Source organism: Strix aluco, chromosome 2 (genome assembly GCF_031877795.1).
Source record: "Strix aluco isolate bStrAlu1 chromosome 2, bStrAlu1.hap1, whole genome shotgun sequence".
NCBI lineage: Eukaryota > Metazoa > Chordata > Aves > Strigiformes > Strigidae > Strix > Strix aluco.
This window is the reverse complement of record NC_133932.1, coordinates 55,648,001-55,672,044: the sequence shown is the minus strand read 5'-3', so window position 1 is coordinate 55,672,044 and position 24,044 is coordinate 55,648,001. Positions and strand designations below refer to the sequence as shown.

At 44.3% G+C, this 24,044-nt stretch overlaps 1 protein-coding gene across 1 annotated transcript; it reads left to right on the top strand.

Moving 5' to 3' along the window:
- The first annotated feature begins 1,145 nt into the window (after positions 1-1,145).
- LOC141920030 (uncharacterized) lies at positions 1,146-5,982 on the top strand. Its single transcript, XM_074816717.1, has 3 exons — positions 1,146-2,249; positions 4,791-4,838; positions 4,925-5,982. Exons 1-2 carry the CDS (start codon positions 1,146-1,148, stop codon positions 4,797-4,799), a joined length of 1,113 nt encoding a protein of 370 aa, XP_074672818.1. The 3' UTR covers positions 4,800-4,838; positions 4,925-5,982.
- Positions 5,983-24,044: the final 18,062 nt, after the last annotated feature.

Sequence of the window (24,044 nt, the reverse complement as noted above, 5' to 3'; positions counted from 1 at the left end):
TACCATGGAAGTGATCTATAGGCATTTCAGCACAGCATTCAGAGCTGCTCCTCCAGAGGAGAAAGTACTACACAAGCATTTGTGGAAGCGGCTGGGGAGAGGGTGCTTAACTTAAGTCCACACGAGGAACCAGCACCCAGCTTTGGCTTCTGCGGTGTTTGACCTTCACCTCGGTGGTGACCAAGTACTGCGAGGGCCTGGTCCTGTTTCTACAGAGGCCACCGTGTTTTGGCAGTGACCTCGGTAAGACGTGTGTGGCTGTGCCATAGAGAGTGTTTTGACGTGACTAGGAAGGAAATTGCCCGTGAGGCTGCATCTCCAGTAAAGTTCCCCTGTTCCCCTGATTCTTACCTGGCATGGGACACTGCAGGTGGTCATTGAGACACCTTGAGTTTTGGCAAGTGTTTTCCCAGATTGGCTACTCAGTGCTTAGCTAGGATAGCCAAATCTGGGTGAAAAAAAAAAAAAAAAGCGATTTTCTAGAAAGAGAAAAATTATGCTGATTTATGTGGAAAGGGAAAAGTGATGGAATGTTGTTATTCCTCAAAATGTTTGGTGTACTGAAGCAATAACAGTGACTGCTACTATACACCTACTATACAGCAGTGTATGTATATAGTTGTATATAGCCTGTATATATACACTATATAGTGTATATCTGACTCCATATATAATTTTTTATATATATAGTGTATATGTATATACACTATATATAAAATTATATGTATATAACGTATATGTATATATACACTATGTATGTATATATGTACGTGTGTGTGTATACATACATGTATATATAGCTACACTATATAGTCATATATATATTTTTTGAATACATGGAGTGAGAGACTGTATAAGTTTCATGCTCCGAGCCCAGCGGTTCCGTGACGAACGGTACAAACCCATGCGCATCCCGGGGCCGCTTCACCCCCGTCGCTCAGCGCGGGCCGCCCGCCGAGACGTGCCCGCTGAGCATGCCGGCGCCCAGCACCGGGCCCCCACGCCGGCCCGTGTCGCTCGGGGCCGGGGCGAGCGGGGCACGCAGAGCCGCGGGGGGGCAGGCCCCGCCCCGCCCCGCCCGGCCCCGCCCCGTCGGTCCGTAGCCCCGCCCCCCGCCGCGCCCCCTGCCCGGAGCCGCCGCGCCGATGCCACGTGGGAGGCGGCGGAGCCGCCGTCGGCGCCGGGCCGGAACCGCGGCCCCCCTGACGCTGGGGACGGCCCTCGCCGGGCGCCGGGAGGAGGGGAGGTCGCGGAGCCCCCGGGACCGCGGCGGGATCGCCGAGACCCGATGGGTGCTCGGCGCGGTGGCGCCCGGCTCGCGGCTCGGCCTCCCGGGCCTAGAGGCGCTGGCGGCGGCGGCCGGGCCTAGGGGCGGCTCCCCGCCCTGGGCGGCGCCCTCGCTGCTCCAGGTGCCGGCGGCGGCCCAGCCGGCCCCGCGGCGGGAGGGCAGCGACCTGCCCGCCGGCGCGCCGGCCGCCCTGGCCGTGCTGCGCCTCCAGCCCGGCGCCGAAGGCTCGGCGCGGGCGGCGGCGGCGGCGGCGGGGGCCGCGCCGCGCCTGCGGACCGTCTACGTGAACCCGCGCTGGCTGGAGCGGCAGGCCGCGCTGGGGGCGGCGGCGGCGGCGGCGGCGGCCAGCCCCTGCGCCGAGGCGGCGGCGGCGGCGGCGGCGGCGAGCGGCGCGGCCGGGGGCCCGGCGGCGGCGGCGGCCGCGGCGGCGGGGCAGGGCGAGGCGGCGGCGGCGGCGGAGGCGGCGGCCACCCCCTACGTGGGGCTACGGCGGCCGCTGGGCTACCAGCTGGCCAAGGCCACCAAGGAGCGGATCTGGCGGGGGGAGTTCATTGACCTCTTTTCCTTGCTCCACACAGAGCTGGCCCCCGAGCACGGCCCGCGCCCGGGGGACACGCTGGACCAGTGGGTCTCGGCCTTCCTGGTGTACGCCAGTGTGCTGTGCGAGAAGCACCCGGCGCGCTGCGGGGCCATGTTCAAGTACCTGGACACCATCCGCAAGCTGCACGCCACTTACGGGGGCACCTCGTGGATGAGCTACGACGAGGACTTTCGGCGGCGGGCGGCCAAGGACCCCACCCTGCCCTGGGGCGACGTCGACCTCGACCTCTGGATGAAGTGGATGGCGCCCCTCAAGTCCCTCGTCAGCCGGCAGCCGCGTGCTGAGGGCGAGGCGCAGGCCCCACCGGCCCCGCCAGCCCCGCCGCCGGCCCAGAGCCCCGAGCAGGAGGAGAAAGGCCAGGTGTGACGGGCCGGCGGCGGCGCGTTTCCCCGCTCCCCTGGCCGGGCACGGTGCCCTCTCGGAGGGGAGGAGGGGAAGGGGGCAGTTGGGGTGTCCCCCGGGTTGGTCAGCGGCTCCCCTGTCTTGGCACTGACCCTTCGCTCATGCTCGCCCGAGGGCCGCGGTGTCACCTGGCGAGGCGTGGGACCCCATGGGTGCCCAGCTGGCCACCATGGGAGGCGTGGGCATTGCTGGAGAAAGAACCACGCTCGCAGCAAATAATAGTTTGTAGCATTTATTGCTCTGGCCACCAGAAATTAGGAACCCCACTAATTCCCTCCCTGATTTATAATCGCATTTTCCTTAAGACATTAGAAGAAAGGTGGGGGGGGGTTTTCCCCCCTCTGAGTTGTCTTTAAAAAATTTAACTTTCTCAGCAATACAGTTATCTGTATGTAAGAAAAAAGAGTACAGACTCTCCTGTTACTATGGGAGCTTGTGGTAGTCTCAGGCTGTGTGGGAGGCCAGAAAAATTGATGTGAATAAAGATAAACTTCAATATGAATGGCCACAGCTTGCCAATTCACTGTGATTTGGAGATATAACCTGGTTTGGGACTCAGTAGATTTAATCCACAAATTGTGGCCTGTTTTGTGGGAGAAGATGGTGGGTGCGATTAGAAGTAGGGAACATTTTGTGTATGTTAAGGTTTTGCTTTCAATATAGGCATCGAGTGTCACTGAATTGGTATAACCCCTGACGTACACAGGCAGATCTACTTTTTCCACTGCCTGAGCTCTGACAGCGAGCTCCAAGGCTACCAAGGGCTGTCTGCCTGTATTAGGGTTGTGCTGCTTCTCTTATACTGGTGGGTGTAGTCTGTCAAATCCTCAGCACAGAAAATGCTGAACACTGAACACTGAGTTTCATGCCACCTAAATGATGGTAGGGAGATTTTGCAATATTGGCTGTATTTATTACTAAACATTTTTTTTAGAACCGTAGGAAGAACCTTTGTGTTCCTGAAGGGTTTTTGCTAGCTCATCAGGTGCTGTGCTTTCTGGGGATTGCCAGCACAGAGGAATGGCTAAAATTGTTCAACTCTTAGCCTGATCCAGACCCTTTTTCAGGGCACCTGGAAGGGTTTGGTGTGTCGCACCAAGTCCCGACGTTGGTACCTATCCAAAGTGACTCTGGGCTAACCTGTGACAAAGATAGGGAGCAAACACCACACAGTAATATAGATTAACAGGTCCTGGTGCAGGCCTTGTGGCCTTGGAGCCTTCTGTGGTTGGTGCTCTAGGTTTATGCAACTTTTTCTGGTATCTCTGTTTAGATTTCTCCGTTCTCAAGAACAACAGCTCAGTTCTTGTTTTTCTACGGATCTTATGTCAACACCAGATGGGCAATGGCTTGTAGCTTTCATCTCATCCGAGACTGGATCTTCAGCTTGTCACGTTAACCAGACTTGTAACTTCTTCCACAGCAGTCGGTCTGTCAGTGCAGAGCTTTGCACTGTTGTCTGTTGAGGCACCAGAGGTCTCGATCCCTTTTGGTTTTGTGGAAATTTCACAGTTGATTTTTAGCAGTGGCATTGGTATTCCCCCCCCCCCCCCCAATTCTGTAAAGAAAAATTAAACGTGTTTATTTTAACTAAATAACTTACAAAAATTTTTAATGTTTGTAAAAACGCTAGTGCTTTAGCAGCACAATGAAAAGCAAAAGTAAAAGTTACGCAATTGTTCAGTGTGGGTTCAACCGCCTTTCTGTTATTAGAGCAGTTTTTGCTTGGTAGCACATAGTCTCTTATAGCTGTTTAAAAGAGAAAAATCTCCTTAACTAAAATAATGGTTTGAGCAGCTGTTAAATGTAGATGAGGCCTAGGATAAAGCATGAGTTTATCGTTGGCAAGGCAGCAGCAAGGAAATGTCGCTCTCATGGAGGTGACCTGTGGGTTTCTCCTGCACCTCCCTAGCTCCTTGCAAGCTCTGATTTTGTTGTGTAAAACTCCTTTGGAGAAATAAGATGTGACCTCACATTTGGGCAAAAGGATCAGAGAATTAAAATGGGAGAGAATAGCCTTTTGTGGGCTTACGGCTTTGGCCGGAACCTAAGCTTTTCCACATTCATGCTGTCAAGAGGAAGAGGAGGTGTTTTACGAAGACCTATTCTTCCAGATTGTTTCAACTGATTTTGTTTTCATAATTTCAAGGGATAGCATTAGGCAGTGTGACTGGATTTCATTTCTCCTTTCAGTTGAAGACTCCTTAAATTTCAGCTTGATGTAGTGCCTATATCTCTGGTTCTGCAGTTCCACAGAAGGTTAACCAGTAAAAACAAAGTCAGGGAAAACAAAGTGTCATGTTTGAAGCTAGCTGTCTTTTTTAAGGCACCGATGGGGGAGCTGTAACTTTGCTCTACACAGAAAGAACAAAGTGAGAAACCCTAGTTTTAGTTTGAGTGCAATAATTGGCGCGTATGTAGGATAGCTGAGATTCATTTCTGCAAATTTATGTCTGTATGTAAAACTTCAGACAATTCTTTTTTTTTTTTTTTCCCCAGACTCCATGAAAACAGAAGGCCAGTTGGGATGGCAGTCAGACTAAGTGGGTGAGTTTATTTATAAAACTGACTAACTTTGGATCTTAAACATTTGCAGATTTGTTAAATACAGAATTTCTTATTGGTGCCAACAGCCTGACTCCGTTGGTGTTTAAGTGGAGCTCTGGTATTCTAGTGCATTCTTTTACCTCTGCTTCTGTTGCGTTGCAAGCTGTGCTAGAGAAGACATAGGAAATTCATTTTACCCAATCAGCAATTGTAACAATGGACTACAAACCTGCAGAGCAAGCCAGTTTGCTGGAAAACAGGAATTCCTGCAGCGCAGCACTTGTCACAGACTATCCAAAGAGGGCAAAGATTCAGGAAGGTGAATAAATTGAACATTGGTTGAATGAGGTCAGGAACAGTCTCCTGGAGGAGAACCCTGCCCTAAAATACTACTTTGAAAGTATAAACCAATTTAATGCGCAGATTAACCCTTCTCATTTGAGCAAACTTGTGTGCAATCCTGGATCTTTGCAGATCACAACCGGACACTTCAAAAAGCTATGTACTATATTTGTTTAAAAAAAAATAAATCATAACTTTGTCTTGTTACAGCTGTTACTTTTACCATTTCCTTGAGAATCTCTGCAACATAAATGTATATTTGACTTGAAACAGTATCATACACTTGGTATAATAACTCAGGTTGTCAACAGAATTATTCTGTGAGGCTCAGTATCACCTTTCCATTCTTCTCTGAAAAATGCATTAACCATTGCTGTCAGTGCCAGAAATCAGTTATAGCCCAATTGTGCATTCCAAAATTCTTGATCACATATAATAATTGACCTAAATTACTATTCTGGTTTTATCCTCGTAGAATACTTAAGATCCTGAGCATCAGACTAGACGTTTGTAGTCTGGTGTTCATGAAAATCATATTCACTGGTTCACTGTTCAATTGTTTTACATCTCAGTATTTTGTTTCCTTTTCCCTTGCATACTAGGGAGTATGATCATGGTAATACTGTGATCCAGTAACACGCATGATGGTAAGGGTATGCCTTTAGTTGTTTCAGGAAAAAGCTGCCATTATCTGCTCTCCTTTACCTTTCTTGATAGTTTCAATAATACGCATAACATGAAGTGTTTGTAAATTGATATTAAACTGTTTGTGACTTCACCTAAATAAATTTTTATATATAAATGCTGATTTTAATCTTAGCCTTTTTTTCCTTCCTTGTTCTTATATTTGCCACTTCCCCTTTTGTAATCAGTCTTTTCCATCACCTGACCTTTTACAAAATTTCTGGTTTTCAGTTATTAAAACACAACTGAATCTTAACTATCAACAGAAAACAAATCAGCCTTTGAAATTTGCTTTCAATATTTTGCATAAAGGCTTGATAATGTTGTAACTGTAGTTGTCATAGCTTATTCATCTTTGCCAGTTGTTGAGACAGTGATAGGTATCAGGCCTTGTTCTATCTGAAAATGAAATAACCGTTGTACTGAAAGACCAGTATTTTAATAGCCTCCAAACTGGGACTCTGATCCAGTGAATGCTCAGATATCTGCATTCGGTACAGTAGGATACAGAGCACTTTTACAGATGGAATTACAAGCTATAAAAATTCCTTTCATTTTTGAGAAGGGGCTTAAGCTCAGTGATCAGATCACTGCTGCCATTTTTCCTTTGTCCTGTTTTCTGAAAAAATCAGAACTTGGTTACTCACTGGTCTATGCTGCGTTTCTTCCCCATCACTGCTACACATGAACCACTGCAGGCATCTCCTCCTGAGGAAATGCTGTAATAGTGGCAGGATTTGGGGGGAGACATGGGAAGGGGGGATGTGGAGCGAGGAAGGATGAGCAGACATTGGTCCCACTGATGAATTGCACAAGTGCGGGTCTTAACCTACTGACTCAGAGCAGAAAAGCAGCAACAGTTCTGTTTTTCTTGTCCCATGTGGGAGCAGCATACCCAGCTGGAGTCTGAAACACTTCCTAATGTTCTTTGCTGAGTCCTTCTGCCAAGAATTTGTTGGGTTTGTTTGTTACTCTCTCCAGCCTTCATACAGTCTGGTGCCCTTCCTGGCACTCTTGTCACCTCTCAGTTTCCTGCTTGCTGCTGGTGCTGGGTTGGACCACCCTGTCTTCTGTGTCTGCTGTAGACAATTGCCAGGGCTCTGCCTTGCTCTCCAGTGGCAGTGGCTGCTTTAAAATTGCTGCCTGCTTTCATAAAGAAATTGCCTTTCAAATTATTAGCAGGGATGTTTTTACGACATGTGGGACTTCCCCCCCCCTCCGCCACCCTCCCTTTTTTTTTTTTTCTCCTTCTTCGTAAACTTGACCTTCATCACTGTCTTTGAGCCACCCAATAATTTCACTGTGGTACTTGTGCACCCTCACTTCAGGGTTTATTATTGCACGTGTGATTTCCCCCTCATTGCTGTGCTGTAAGCTTCTGCATGAAATTTCCTTGTCCATTAATTTCTCGTTAAAAGTGTTGGACTTCAATAGGTTTCTTCAAATTCAAACAGTTAGTTACCGTGTGGGTTTGCGTGGGTGATTAACACCAGATGAATCTTACCTTTACAGCTCCCAATGTTGTCTTGTCCTTGTTGAGTCAGTGTGCTGGCTGTGGTAAAAGGGTGGTGCAGAATTGCATATCTTCTGCTCATCTCTGATTTATGAGATTTCTTTCAGTGATTATAAGCTAAACTTGCTGTCATTTACATGGTATGGCAGGCAGCATGGAGATGCTGAAGATGCCGGCTGTCTGAAAGCAGACATTGAGGATAACCCTTTAACTAAGTGATGCATGAAGATAGAACACACCATCAGTGAGAGGCTTAGTGTTGAAATGAACCATGATTCGCTTATTCTTTCAGTAACTGTGATCTGCAGTGGAAATCAGTGGTACACAGGAATTATTTTTTTATATTATTTCTGTAAGTCCTGTTACTTAGCATGGGGGAATGTCTTCAGCGTTGTTGAAGTTTCTTACACTTTTCTCAAAATCTTGAGCATTTGTACAAAGTCGTAGCAAAGTTTTTCACCAAGACTGATGGAATTTCCAGTTGGGAATACTTGTAAAATGTGTGGGAATTGATTTGTTTGGGAGGACCGGCATCTTACGGGAAAATAACTTTCTGACTGGACTTAAGTAGCATGTTCTTTTGGGGAGTAATTTCAGTTAAGTTAATTTCTAGGGATTTCTAGCAAGACAGGATTTTTTTTTTCACAGATGTGCTTTTTCGTGTGCTGGATTTATAAGCAGTGTTATTACAAAGAACAAATTAAAACCAGCGCAATGCGACTGACAGCACAAAATGTGTTGCAACTTAGGGATGAGACTGAAAGACATACATCTTTGAGCAAGCTGACATGACTGGGGAGTTTAGAGTCAAGCTTCAGCAAAAGTAGAGTTAAATAAATGGGATTTCTAACTTCCACCTGGGTGCAGCAGTTTTGGAACATCTGAAAAAATCTGGTCACATTACTGCTCTTCTGGCCTTACTGGTATAGTGATGTGTCTTTAAAGGTAAGATGACAGCAGAACATTTTGGATGTGTGGTAGCCTGTCACATCTGCAGTTGAGCAAAATTACTACTTCTTAGCTCTGATGAGATCCTGTCAGTTATTCAATGTGGCTTCCAATTCAAGCTTAAACCGTTGCTTTCCCATCTTCCTCTTTCTCCCATCATCTCACCAACTTGTTTTCTTCTTCGTAAAAATCTGGTGAACACAGCAAGCGTGTCTGGAGGGCCAGCTGTGGGATCAGGCAGTGTCTGACCAGACTGTCTGCGTGTATGAAGCCTTTCACCCCCACGTAGGTAGTTCTGCCAAGCTGGTATGCTCTAGCATGAAGAAATTCAGTATGTGTTAAGTATGGCTGGATGGAGTGCATGTGGGAGACTCCCTGGCTGCCCGTGAGGCTCGTGTGTTTTTGAGAAGCTGGTGGTGTTGGCAACAGGTCTTTCTGTCCACTCCTGTAGTAAAATCAAAACCAAAAGCCCGGAGACTGTTGTAATCATTGAGGGGAGGGATGTGAGTCAGTGCTGTTTGTGGAAACGTTGCCTAGTGAAGTTATCAAACTTTTTTTTTTTAGGTCCTATGCTTAAGAAGGACTGCAACAATTGATAGTGTCTGTGGGAGTGCTTTTGGCAGTTCTTTCAACAAAGAGATCATGTCCCTGAAAACTTGGCTGGAGAAATTAGAAAGCTAGATCTTACTTTTCCCCTGTTCTTTTGGTACTCAGGTTTGACTTCTATCATGAAGTTCAGTGTGCATTAGTCCAGCCCAATACAGCACATAAGTTTTATCCATATAATTTTCTGGGTCAGGCACTCTTTTTATTTTAATGTGTTTAAGTGTTGGTTTTTCCTCTGGGAATTCTCATAAAAACCAGTTGACATCTTTGCAGTTTGGCAGTTTACTGGGCAATTGGCTAAACGGCAGCTAAGATTTAAAAAGCAGCAACGTGTTTACAATATCTTACATATTTGTAAATTTTAAATATTTCAAGAAGTACTTTTACCTTTTTTGGTGGTTGTTGCTCTTTCTTTACTTTACAGAACACTTTCTTCTGCCCAATGTCTCAGTGCAGCGTTGCTGTGTTAGTATTTCCAGGGCAGCAGGGGAATGTTTACATCCAAACAAAATCTGTTTCCTTTGAATTTTTTTATTGCAAACATTTGTGTCCATAAAATCCTTTCCACAAAACCCAGTCACTGTTTAGCTTAATTTTTTTGGTTCTGTGCAGTCTAAAACTCAGATCACATTCAGTATTCAGGGTTTTTTTATTTTCTGAACCATGTAATATGAGTATTGTATCTGCACCTACATCAGCAGGTGTAGAAAGTGCCACTTGCAACTTAAAACAGCAGTCCTAACGATCTGAAGTCAGGAATGGCTGTTTAAAAACAAATATGGCTTACTCTCGCTTCAGATACTATAAGTGCCATCTGCATTGCTGATGTTAAAAGTGTCCATAAATGCCCTATATTATCCCAAAATATGAGGCTGCATGAAGTTAGGAGGCTGTACGAAGCCTCAGCCAGTGACTGTGCCTCGTTCTACACAGGCAGTCAGAGGCAGTAAAAGGGCTGGGTGTGCTGGTGGTAGTTGGTGGGGCTCCACGGTTGATATGCTGCAAGACAACATGGTGGGAGAGGACCTGGCCTGTGTATTCCCTTATAGATGTCCCTGGCATAAACAGAGACAAGACAGCTCCTTGAAATGTACTGCAGACTGAGAATTCATATCTCCTCTGCCTAAACTTTCCACCCTCCGCTTGGGTGTTCTGGCATTTACCTTCCACCATACCTCCCTCATCATCTCTGTTGGTTTTTTCACTCCGTAACAGTCAAATGTCATTCATGCTGGTGTTTGGAAAGAAGAAAGACCACCAGTGCATACAGGTGGTTCCCTACCGTATACGTATCTCCCATGGATGATCCATGCAATGCTAAGCAGAAGGATTTTTTTTCCCCTTAAAACTGGAATGAAGTTTATACAAGTACTTAACAGAGGTGCTGGGGTTATGAATGTTAGCAACTCTGAATTCTTGAGAATAAAATAAGGGTCAGTTTGAGATGGGGAAGTCTCTGAGGGTGCCTTTGCTTGGGGCATGCAGGAGTGCGTCTTGCTGCACTTGGTGTGACTTCAGCTGCTGAGGGACTTGAAGCAACGGCTTCTCAAAGTACTGTGGGTTGGTAGGAGAAGCATTTAATTTTCCTTCTTTTTATGTAATTTTCCTTGTCTTCTCTTCCTCACCAGTAGTCTCCCAAACCAGATATGTGACTTTGTTGTCAAGTACTGTTGGATAACAGGGGAAATCTCACTGCCACTACACTGGATTGTTGGGAGAAATGAGTGAGTTTACATCTCCAAGGTGATGGAGGTTTTCCAGAAGCAGCACAATAAATTTGGTGGTATAGAAAGGAAAAAAAAAAGTGACTTCAGGAGGCCCAATCTGTCCTTTGCTTTCCTATTTAGGAAAGAAGATTCAGCTACCCAGCTTAATGTGGTATGGGCCAGTGGAAAAGCTACAGGTAGAGTGTCTCAATAAGATTTGGTACCAGAAAGTAAATGCACACATAGTTACCTGCTGTAGGTGCTTTGTAGGCCAATATATGAGCAGGAAAAGGAGCCCTGGCCAGCAGGTGAAGCTGGCCAGGCTGCTGGTGATGCTGACCCACCATGAGGGCACTTCATGGAACTATTTACGGAACCATGCAGCTCAAGGAGGGAGCTTAAAAGACCACTCTTCTTCTTGTGCCTTAGCATGCTCTAATAAAAAAGAAAAAGACACAAACAGTACTTTCATTGTATAACTGGAATGTACAACAAATAATAACACAAGCTACAGTTGCAAATGCTTTCTGAGAGAAGAGTGGGTGGTATCTGGTATGCATCATTTCCTGAACCATGCATTTTCTATTTTAAACATTTTGATTGCATGCAAATGCAAAGGAATAAAATTGAATCTTTCAATACAAATAAGGTGGAGAACAATACAATTTACCAGTGTGTTAAGATTACTTAAAATGTTCTGAGGCTTTGTTAGCAAGCATTCAAAAATATGTTGCTTTTTTTTTTTTTTGTCACTGCTCAAAACATTGAAAACACAAACTTTTAGCATGTTCCAACACTGTTGAGAGCAGCACAAGTTGCTTGTGGCCCTGCACTGCACAGAGGTGTAAGTAATCTCGGTTGTTCCCCATCAGAAGGGTGGGGAATGGAGAAGCGTATCCTTTACCTGCCTCTTGTATGAGGAAGCTGTTAATATGGAGTGCTTCCCAAAGTGGCGAAGTGAGAACAAGACCTTGGGTCACCTGGTTCCCTGCTGGCTCACAGCAACTGAACTGCTGGGTTCTGAGATACGCGGTACCTTTTTGCTTCTCTTGATCTCTTCAGCCCACAGTCTGAATGAGCAGTTTCTGCAGAGCATGGAAATGAAGAAACTTCTTTTTTGTGTTTTTCTGGTGTTCCTGCAGCTTCGGTCTTGACATCTTGTTCTGTGAAGCTGCTGCAAGAGAGAATCGCCAAACAACAGAAAGGTGAGGAGGGCTGGTAGAGATGTTTCTTCCTGAGTGTAAGAAAAGTGCAATGAATGCTCCTAAGCTTAGTCTGGGATATGTTGGTTATAGCTTGATTTGTATCTCACAGTGGTGAAGGGCTAGAAAAGATAAACCTGCTTATTGCTATAGCTTGTGTTGCCAGCAGTTTACGACAGCAGGCCCTGTGTATCGTCGCAGAGTGGGATGGGCATGGGATGGTTTGGCTGTGCTAGGAGAAGAAAATTATTTGACAAAATGTGTCCTGGTGAGATGGCTGACTCTGCGGCTTAACCTGGCAAGCCACAATAAAGTAAAACATATTTTGCCTCTCTCTTAGAATGCAGAAGTGACTTTCTTGAGATGGGGATGTTGCCTTGAGCACATGTACCTGTTCAATGTAGCAAGTGTTTTAAAAATAGTGCTGCAAATGCTGGGTCTGGTCAAGCAAGAACCTGAAAACTTTGAAATGTTAGCTCTAGATAGCTTCGTCTGCTAGTTTGCTCTGCTCAAGACAACTGGCAATTAAATTAACTTCTGTATTGCTGCTTTAATGCCTGTAAAGTTCCACCACAGGCTTCTGGTGGTGTTATTAATTACTTTATGAACAACAAGCAAAGGACCTATTCTGATTTGTTTCTCCCTGCCCCATCTGTGAGAGATATGCCATTGTGAAAAGGAGAGCAATTTCAGACTTCAAGGTGAAGGCTAGAGTTATTTAGGAAGCTGCAGAAAATGCCATTTACCGTACCCTCTCTCTGTTGCTGCACCCTTTGAAAACAGGCAGCACCAGAATCGAAGAGCCTGCAGTACCCTGGTGGGCCACTGAAGAAGAGTGAGCCATTTGAGGTAGCTAAGGATGGGAGAGTTGTCTTAATATTTAGTTAATGACCTTTTCCTATGATGCCCATTTTAAGAATTTGGGGGAAGTAGGAGAAGCACATGTGTGCACACCACGCACTAGTAGCTACACAGCACTCCAGAAAAGGGATGAAGTTTTGGGGCTGGCTATAGATTCCTTGCTTCTCCTCCTTCCTTTGCTGCCGTGCCTGCTGCTGAGGCTTTGGCAGGTGTAAAGGGTCAGTTCGTCACCCCAGTTCCCCGTGACACCGGGGCTGGGAGGAGCAGGAATCCAGCTGATGTCTGGAAAAGCTGCGTTTTACAATTTCATGTGTAAGCATTGGAAATTGTGGCTACAGAGCTATGGGAGGCCAGAGAAAACATGGTCAACAGTGAACTACAGGAAACACTCTTTACTTGGAAGCCTTTTTCAAGCAGTAAGGAAATAGCAAAGTCTGTCACGCTGCTGCGTGTCATGCTAAAGACAGTCAATACTGAGAGACAGGTCAGAAATTACAAAAGATGCACCGCACAGGTCAAATTGTCGAGTGCGACATATGAATATTTCTTCACTGTGATATTTCCTATTGCAGTTTCTACTCCAGTCTTTGTTCTGGAATTACTTTTGTTTTTTTCATTTCTTTGGTTTTTTTTGACTAGGAGTTCCCAGGGGCAGGCAGCGGCAATGCCCTGATTAGAAACTGTAGTGCCTTCCGAGATGCACTCATGGTTTATCTTCCATGTGTGCTACTTTGCTTTTATGTATGCTGGATCTTACCTACTGTTGCTCTGTGTGGTCTGACAGTTTGCCAGGGCTCTCTGCAATTTCTCAGCATTTTCTTTAAAGATGGACTATTCAGCCTGCATAATTTTCAGATATCCCAGTATTGTTTCTAATTTCTTCTGGATGAAGGTGCTTTCAACATCTCTAAACGCCTCTGCTATGTAGCGGGTAAGGGAAGCTGAATTTCTGTGTCCTTGAGTTTATTTTGTTCCTGTCAGGTCTCTTGTCCTCTGAGACACCATGCTGTTCTTTACAGTAGAAGCTTCTGCTTCTCATGTTTCTAAAACAAAGCTTAGCCACCTGACCTTAGATTCAGCATTATGCCAAGAAAATCTCTCTCAACCCATTTTGTTTAAAGTGAAGCTGCTCCTACTGCAACTATATAAAAATTACTCCAATTTTTCTCAACAGATGGACCCCTTATGTTCAGCATAACACCTGTGTACATTTATTATTACAGTTGTTTATAAAAGTTTTTCCAGTTGAGTGTTTTCATTGTTGAAGATGTTATTCTAACAAGTTGCAGGGTCAGAAAACTTGTTTGTTTGTTTTTTCTAGAAAATGACAATTTCTATAAAATAGAAAAGGTGCTGAAAACCCATCTCAATTATTTTACGATTTTTTGCTCCTTTTTACTCCATGAAAGGAAAATGGATTAATCTAGGGATTTGCACCGAAATTTCTCTCACTTTACTGCAAAGCCTTGGTAGTACATTATAGTCATCTTGTCATGCAACTTGTTATTGCATAAAGGTGTGTGTGCTAACAAAAAAAAAAAAAGAGTCTTCACTTTTACATTAATGGAGACGTCTGCAATACAAGTGGGATTTTCCAAAGCATTATTACATCAGAAATTTTAAATAATTCCTCTTTTTTTTTTTTTTACTTAGAGGATAACCAAATAGATGTGAACCAATTTCTGGGACTATATTTGTAACACTAACTTTAGTTTCTATTTTGGTGGTCCGGCTTGGAGCCAGACTTTTTTTTTGTTAACTTGGAGTTTTTCTGGCACAATGTAAAAATGGCTCTGTTTTATTATTCCTAACATTTTGCAAAATCGCCCTTCAGAGTAGACTTTTCTAAATTAACCAATGCTTGTGCAGTTATTTTCTACTTCTTACAAAACCACAGCTGAAAGGAGCAATTAAAAAGCTTGATTGTCACTTTAAACTTGGAATTTAATCTGTATTTAACAAAATAAGATCTTGTTTCAAGATTGTTTGATGCAGCTATTTCCCCTGTCAATGTTAATTGCATTTTTGGGTGTGCACAGACTGTAGGATCTAGCACTTAGGGATTTAGAAATGATGGGCTTTCATACGAGTGATTCCAGATGGTTGGATTTTTCCTTCAGACACTGTCCTGGCTCTTCCCAAGATTTGTACCAGCCATCCCACGATCGCAACATGCTGCCTCTTGAGAGGCATTTGGTGTAGCTAGGCTGTATCATGCCTCTGTAGTGCTTCACTGAATGTCTCTCATTCAGACTTGCAAGCAGAATAATACTATGCCTTCCCAATACTTATACAAAAAGAAACACCTGAAAAATCCCTAGACAAGAAGCCCAGCTGAAAGCTGAACCCATGGCACATGTCTGACTATGGCACTGGCACAGCAGACTCTCTGCAGCTTTGCTGTCACTAGGGGGGAAGGGAGATGCTCGGTGCAAACAGCCAAACTGATCCTGGCATTAGCTACCGCAGAGCTGTGGCAGCATCCTGGTGATGTAGGTCTGGCAAGGCCGAATCCTGACGTGGTGCTAAACTGCTCGCTATAAACACTGCCCCCAGCAAGACACAAACACGAAGGAGGTGAACTGCTGCTCATCCATCGCTTTTGGACAAGGCAGATGTCCACCTCTGTAGTGTGAGCTACAGAGCCAGGACTTTAATCACAAAGCAGTCTAAGCATATGAAAGCACTGGATCCAAGTCACACCAGTCCACACAGCAGCAGTGGTTAGGCCTGCATGTGACTAAGTTCGATGCTGTCAGCTGCTGTACAGGAGGTCAAAGCATTGTGCCTGGCTACCTTTACTCCTCTTTCCCCCAGATATAAAGCTAAGTTTATATAAATACATAAAACCCACGTATGTAAATATAAAGCTAATTTCATTGTCAAGTCTTAAATGAGTGTCAACAGTCTAAGCATAAATAAATAAATAAATAAATGGCCACATGTGTCTGTTTTATTCAAAGCCACATTTGCAATTCAGAAATGTCTCTTGGAGCTGTCAGAATTTTCCCATCTCCCAGGCAGAGAGGGAATCTTCTGTCGGGAACTCAGCTGCCTTGGGTGCTGCACAACTAGTAGCTGTGCATGTCCTGCATCCACTACCTGCAACAGCAGCCCCTATCTGAAATTCCAGGGGGTGGGTTGGGTTGTGCAGCTGCTGTCTCACCAGTGCACCACAGAGCTTGTCATGTAAACTCAAGGCACCTCTTGTTGGACCAACCTAGGTAAGCAGAGTGAGGACAGAAAAATAGATCACAAACAATTGGTAAGACTCAGTGTCTTTTGATTACTCTCTTGGTGCACATCATTCTTGTATCCCAGGAAAATTTCCCACCATCAGAAAAATATTTGTCTTGTTTTAAAACAGGATGCATCTTCACATGCACAGGGTTGGTAGCCACTAAGCTTCAATATAAATTTTTCTTTCCTGGGCAATAAAAGTTCTCATTATCCTCTTGAGGCACTGATTGTCTTTTCATTTATTGCTTTCAGATCTCCCAGCAGACTACAGAACAAATAATGAATGAGTACTTTGATTTTTACCAACTTTTAGTAAATGGTATGTTTTCATAACACGGAAATTATTACACAGATTGTCCTTCTGGCTGGAGAAATGAGTTCTAACACATTGCAGAGCTTTAAGGGGGAGAATTCATTCTGAGGACAACTGTGTGTCCTGGGAAAAAGACAGGAAGTAATGAACAAAATAAATAAACATTTGGAATGGAAATGGTGAGTTAGTATCTGCCCAAAGTGGAAAGTAGAATTCAAGTGTATTTCTTCACATGCACGTGCAGCAGTTTGGTATTTAAATCAAGAGAAAGAACATGCAGAATCCACGCATTCTTTCCATTAACTGCCTGCATGCTCACATCCAGCTAACGCTTGTATTTTCAGTGTAAGCAGGTATACTGTAATATGTAATGAGTCCTGGCCAACCAATGGACAATATATTGAAATGGTTAATTTGATCTATTGTTAATTCTAATCTTTTTTCTTCCCATCAGTTTTAGATACTCATTTTGCTTTCAAGTTAAAAATTTACAAATGTGCGAGCTCTGCTGTTTGATTTTAGCCAGATAGACCCATCCTGCAGTTCACCACTAACTGATAAGATTTTATTATCATAAAAACTAGGCTGAGGAGTTCTGAGTTAGAGAATTAGGGATGGATCCATCCTCTTCTGTGTTGGTCACAGGTCAGCTGAGGATTTCACCAGTCCAGGAGGATGTATGGCTAATGTGAGTCAGCAAAGCTGGCCCTATATGGCACTCACCTGGCCTCCCGCCAGCATCAGAGACGTGCCTGCTGAAAGCAAGAGGTCATGGTTAGTGCACTGCTGAAATATGCCTGTTCTTGGCATAAGGGTCCCTACTGCAAAGCAGCATAATTCAGCGCAGTCCTCAGGATCATCTTGGCAGCAGCCCATGGGTGTGAAGGCGCTTTGTCATTCTCTTTGGGATGTGCTGAATGAATCCTTAGCCGAGCAATGCAAATAAGGCACGTTTCCAAATAGTGTCAGTGAGTTACGGTGCAGTGCTGGTCAGTAACTCTGTGCGAGCTCCTACTCTGTGTTTTAGAGTGCTCCAGGGAGGGGTGAACTTCTGCAGCTTGCAAAGTACCTGTAACTGCTCTGGCTGAGCCTCAGACTGATTTTTCAGCTCCTTAAACAACCCAAAAGATTAAAAGAAAAAGCACTTTCAGTCTGTTTCAATTGACTTTTTGTTCTTCTGAAACAATACTTTTGTTTTCAGATTAAACAAAATGTTTTTAGAGAAAGTTGGAGGGGTTAATAGACCTAGCCCTATTTCTTACTGACAAGGAAGAGACATAATTTGAGAAGGCATCTTTCAAGGACACCATTTGCTCCTTGTCAGTAAAGACCTACAATACAGACTTAATTATTAAATCTGAACTATTTCTCTTCTAAAGTTTCTTCTGAACTTTCTATTCTTTACACACAGTCCCCACGCTAGTTATTTCTTTACTCCTGTGCTGTCTATCCTTGTTTTAATTTTTAAAAATGCTTTTTACTGTGAGTCTGATTAAAAACACCCCTGTGAACTTTTCCCTCGCCTTACAGCTGGGCCTTTCACCATGCACCCATCTTCCTATGACTGCCTCCTCGTGTTCTATGCCAGAGCCTCTCTATGCCCCATCTCCCCATAGCAGCATCCTCCACTTCTCTCCCTTTGCCCAAGGCTCTGCATGTCCTCCCACCCGCTCTTTCCTCACCACACCTTTGAGTGCCATGAATTTGCTTTTCATTCCCTGTTGGTCCTGCCCATGCCGCTGTCCCTCCCCAGGAGCCCATCCCATCCCCTGCCAGCATCCCTGTCACCCACCTCCAAACACAAGCACCCCTCTCCAAACTCAGCCCTCAAAGTTGGAGACTTTCCTGCTTCTGTTGCTGTTTTGTTTTCCTTCTCATCCACTGACACTCCTAACTCAGCAGCTTGGAACCTAGTTAAAAACAGGGTGTTGTTTTTGCAATAAATAAATAAATAAATAAACAAACAAATAAATAAATCTTTAAGGCCCTCCATGGCTCTAATCAGCAAAGAAAATGTGAAAATACTCTTGTCCTAATAGAAATCTCAGAGGTAAGACAACGCACTACAGGAGTAAAGAGGACAGATAAAGCAAATGATACTCAATTTAGCAGTCAATTTTTTTGTTAATTGGTACTGCTATCATTCAATAATCTCCTTTTTCAGTGCGTTCCACATGCCCGTAATACTACCTAAACTGACTTAGTTTTTCCACTTTCCAGCCCTCAGGTCTATGAGTCCCTGGCCCCTGTGCTCAAGAAATGAAACTAGAAACTCTCTGTTGAACCCGTTGCTTTTGCTCAATTGTTGTAACTTCTCTTGGACAAGCTGTAATTCCCCTTTCTCCAAGAGAGGCCTTTTTGTTTCACATGTCTGGAAGTCAATTAGTTACGGCTTCTTTCCCCAAGAGAAACGTCCTGTGTTGCTGTTGCTCTCCAGTCTGCTCCCAAGCACTACTAGTCCCTGCAAAAATGCATGTTCAGCTTGCACAGTGTACTAAAACCACTGCCTAAGACCGGCTTGAGCAAACGCTGAATTCCAAGTAGTTCTGTGCTGTTGTAACACAGCTTGTGCAGAGAGAAAAAAAAAGAAGAGTTAACTTGACTGACCTAACTAGTCCTCCTGCCATCATAGTTGCTACTGTACACTCTATCATGTAGGATTCCCAGTACGTACTGTGGCCTCATTACAGGAGCAGATATAGGACAGAAAAAAACCCAGCCAAAACAACAACTCATCCTCTCTGCAATCTCACTTAAAATCTAACAATGTGGAGCACTGGGGCTGCACTGAGTTCCAGAGTAGCAGAGACTGCAGGAACCCATATGAAATGTCGCAAACATCTGCTGACTGGTTTTGATAACACTAACTATTCCCACAGCAACCTACAGACTTTTTTTGTGACTTCAGCATGTCTCACGCTGTGAGTCTGTCGCCAGAAGCATGTGTGTAAGCAGGTGAATGATTATCTGGAAAGATGAGGTAATGCGGTTTCACCTGCAATGTGAAACCTCCTGGTCTCCGTGACCATCTTGATAAGGCTGGCCTCACTCAGCCTGGCGGGTGCACACCTTTTGAAAGACAACATAGAGAAACATATCTCAGGAATCAAACTGCATGTCTTAAAAGATCTGAGACACAGCTTTGTGAGCAGTGTTTACTTTTTTCTTTCAGCCACAAGCCTTATCATGGATATGAGTTTGGGAACGGGATCATTGTCAAGAGAATTAGGAGTCCATTCAGATTTGCTACTAGGAAAAGAAACCAGCAGCAGACTGTGCTAACAGAGCACTGTAATTAAGCCAGGTGAAAACTAAAACCACACTGAAACACTCCCATATTTTGAAGCCTTTGAAATCCCAAACTATGCCTAATTTTTCTAGCCTTAGCTATCTGCCTTAGGCTGAGGTCATCTTCAAGCCAGGGGTGATCTCATGACAGGTATCACATCACATCACATCACATGTTCCTTCCCTGTTCTCCCCAGGGCTAATACATGAACAAGACAATAACTACGCTGAAGATTTATTTCAAAAAACCCCATAGATATATCAGTTTAAAAATTAGTTAAGATGTGGAGCTGTTAAATATAAAATGCTTTTTCTTAAAAGCTAATATACTGTTCCTTATTTGGGGGAAAGTCACTTTTATAACATTTTACTGAATGAGATTAAGTTAAAGCCATTCTCTTAAGAAATGAAGCACTCTTTTAAAACCAATTAAGTTACCCAGTCTGTTTCAACCTGGGGGGAGCAAAACAAATGAGAGACTGACTTGATCCAAAGCCCCCTGACTTCAGAGGGAGTTTTGCTGATATTCGGATCAGGTTCCCCTGTAAAAAGTGACATAAGTCGTGGTAATTGGTGCAGAAGCTGTGCTATTGGATCAACTGGCAGCACAAATTTGATGATATCAGATGTTAACACCTCTGCAGTACGCTGAATCAGAGTGCAAAATATGTTATGTATGTTGATGTTATGCCAGATGCAGGAGGATAAACAATACCTCAGCCAAAATAAGGTGTTATAGTACTTTATATATACTTTACACATACCTTATATAAGAACAACTCAAGCAGACTATGCAAGCCTCTAGGACAAGACATACCTCCTACCTACATTTTTTGAACCAGTATGAACCAGCAGAGTGAGTTTTTCTAGCACTTTGCAATCCGTGTCTGTTAGATACTGTATAAGACACCCTAAATCATCTTGTCAAACCACAGCCTAAGCACTCAATAAAACAAGCTATTTCATACAAAGTTTCAATCTTACAAGCACAGTCACACAGCTGAAGTCTCCTCTGAAAACACATGCGTGGTTGGGGGAACCCTCGTGCTCAGAATTAAATAATTAGCTGAGAAGTTGCACAAAAGGGACATTAATCCATGATTTCCACATTTCAGTTTGGCCATAAATCTGGCAATGTTTAGCTAATACCCCAGAAATCACTCCAGGCTGGAAGGATATCTTTCCACTCTCAACTGGAAATATTAAATAAGATGAAGTTTTTTTGTGTGGTGGGATCCAAACGCTGGTCGTATAACAGGTTTGCACAATCTCTACAACAGAGTTTCTCAAGAGGTTCATGTACCAAGAGGTCCAGAGGTTCTCAGCAATATCAGAGGAGCACTTCACACCTGAGAATATGAAAAGGACACATCCTAGAAGTGTTTACCTGTCATCAAAATATGAAGCACTGTTCATTCTCTTACTTGGCTCTTTAATAGAAGCAGCCAAGTATCAGGTAGAATGTTTGCATATGCCTCGCCAAAAATCAAGGATGCCTTTGCAAATAATTTGCACCAGAAATCATCTATTTGAAAAATGCTGACTTATTTATAATAACATCACCTGTGAGGAGACAGTCGGAGTTCCTGGGAATATTATGGCATACTTAAATGACACCTGAAGAAACACAGAACTGTGTTGGGCTGAGGCTGAATATTTTGGAAACTATATTTTCATCTGTATTCAGCCCTGCTGACTGAGGACTAAACAGTGTGTTACAGAAAATGTTATTATCTTCCCAAACTCATCTGAAATCACTACTAAAGGAAATATACGGCAGTGATTTAACAACAGCAAGTCTCTTAGAGAATCAGATATTTAATTTTGCTTAAACAGAAAAGGCATTCTGAGGAAGAGATTTATTTTCATAATAGGGTGGAAAACATAATCATCTGTCGCCAGAGAGGCTGTAAGGTGTTGGCAGTAAATATCTAACAAATGAAATGTAAGCTGATAATCAGTTTAGTACTGTGCCTTTACCCTGAAATTGTCTGTATGAACTCAACTTAGGGTGGAATATCACTTAACTCCTGGCACCTGAGCAAGGCAACGCCACACTGTAGTGAAGACATTACTGCATCCATGTCAACAGCACACAGAGCTTTCCTGTAATGAGGGAAAGTATCCACTACACAATGTATTGGGTTTGTTTGATAGCGGCGGGGGCTACAGGGATGGCTTCTGTGAGAAGCTGCTAGAAGCTTCCCGTATGTTGACAGAGCCAGTGCCAGCCGGCTCCCAAAAAGACTCACTGCTGGCCAAGGCCGAGCACCTCTGTGATAACATATTTAAGAAGGGGGAAGAAAAAAAACCTGTGCAACTGCAGCAGGAGAGAGGAGTGAGAATATGTGAGAGAAACAACTCTGCAGACACCAAGGTCAGTGAAAAAGGAGGGGGAGGAGGTGCTCCAGGTGCTGGAGCAGAGATTCCCCTGCAGCCATGGAGGTTAATGGTGGATCAGATCTCCACCTGCAGCCCGTGGGGGACCCCACGCTGGAGCAGGTGGGTGCCCAAAGGAGGCTGTGAGCCCGTGGGAAGACCACGATGGAGCAGGCTCCTGGCAGGACCTGTGGCCCCCTGGGGAGAGAAGCCCACACTGGAGCAGGTTTGCTGTCAGGACTTGTGACCCCGTGGGGGACCCACACTGGAGCAGTCTGTTCCTGAAGGACTGCACCCCGTGGAAGGGACCCACGCTGGGGCAGTTTGTGAAGAGCTGCAGCCCATGGAAAGGACTCACACTGGAGAAGTTCATGGAGGACTGTCTGCCATAGGAGGGACACCACGCTGGAGCAGGGGAAGAGTGTGAGGAGTCCTCCTCCTGAGGAGGAAGGAGCAGCAGAGACATATGATGAACTGATCACAACTCCCATTCCCTGCCTCCCTGCTGGGGGGGAGGAGGTAGAGAAAATAGGGAGTGAAGTTAAGCCTGGGAAGAAGGGAGGGGTGGGGGAAAGGTGTTTTAAGATTTAGTTTTTATTTGTCAGTACCCTACTCTGATTTGATTGGTAATAAATTAAACATTTTCCCAAGTCGAGTCTGTTTTGCCCATGATGGTAATAGGTGAATGATCTCTCCCTGTCCTTATCTGCACCTGTGAGCCTTTTGTTATATTTCTCTCCCCTGTCCAGCTGAGGAGGGGAGTGATAGAGTGGCTTTGGTGGGCACCTGGCATTCAGCCAGGGTCAACCCACCACAACAAGAAAAAAAAAGTGTGGCAGAGAAGTCCCAGAAAAGTCAGCTGAAAGCTGTGGTTATCTGTCAGGTCGTGTTTCCCTGCATGAGGAAGGCTTGGCATGGCTCTCCTGGCCTCTTGCCAGAAAGGCCAGGTAGAGCCAACTGTCAGCAACAGCATCCCCAGCAGGGTGCTGAGACTGCAGTACCCTCAGCTTGCCTGTTAGGAGATGAATGGGCTTCAGTACCTCCCTGGAAGTAAACTATAACAATTCATAGCCTCTTTTAAATTGTAAATAGGCTGTATATTCTTTTTTTCCTTGCCTGCATTTAGATTTCAATGTATTTCAATTTCATTTTATCATTAAAATGTAGAAGATGACCGTAAAACAATCAGATAAAGCATTTTCCTTACATAGGACTGTGTTTAGCATTGGAATGACATGTTATGTTACTGTGGAGTAAGGACTGCATTTGTTTATTCACTGAAATATAGTCAGAGCCTAATAGTATTTGTGCTCATTTCTCAGCCTTTAAATAACCATATCTTTTCCCATCTGTTAGTTTTTCTGGAACTCGATCAGTAAAATGTCTTTCCGTCTTCATTTTTAAGTTCATGCTGTATATATAGACCATATGTTTCTCATATATTATGCTCTGTATAATGCTTTATAGGTATAAGTCAGTTTTCTTGTACCTCTTTTTCAAAAGGTACTTTAAAAATTCCTCAGACTTTTTTCTAGCCCTTGATATTCTCAGATACGTACGAGATAAATCTATGCCACTTTCAGTAGCCAAGGCTATTCTGCTTAACAGCTTAGTATATGTGATCCGAAGAAGTTTGGACATTGCATGAGTAGTCTGATATAAACAATTGCCTTCAATAAATAAATTAACTAGAAATATAAAAACAACAGTGTCATGTAAAGTGATTTAGTTTACACAGGAATCTAAGTGCAAAATGTCATCCTTTGGATGCCAAATATTGTATTAATATGGGATGGAAATGAGCCACTTACTCCAACTAGCATCTCTATAATCCCAACATCCTGTCTTTCCAATGTCAGCACTGAAAAGAGCAACCTTCTAGGCTGTTGGAAGTGATCCATGTCATAGATTATTCAGCCCTTCTCAGCTCTCCTCGTATGTTACTCACAATCTGAGAAGACCCCAAGACTCATCTCATTCCTCACTGCCCACCAAGAAGATTCCAGCCAACACCAGCTCTCCTGGATCTGCACGTTTTGTCACAAACTCCAAGGCAGCCCTTGTTTAATGCTTGATGAAGGAGAATCCTACAGCCACCCAGGGCCCCTCGGCACTGAAATGCTG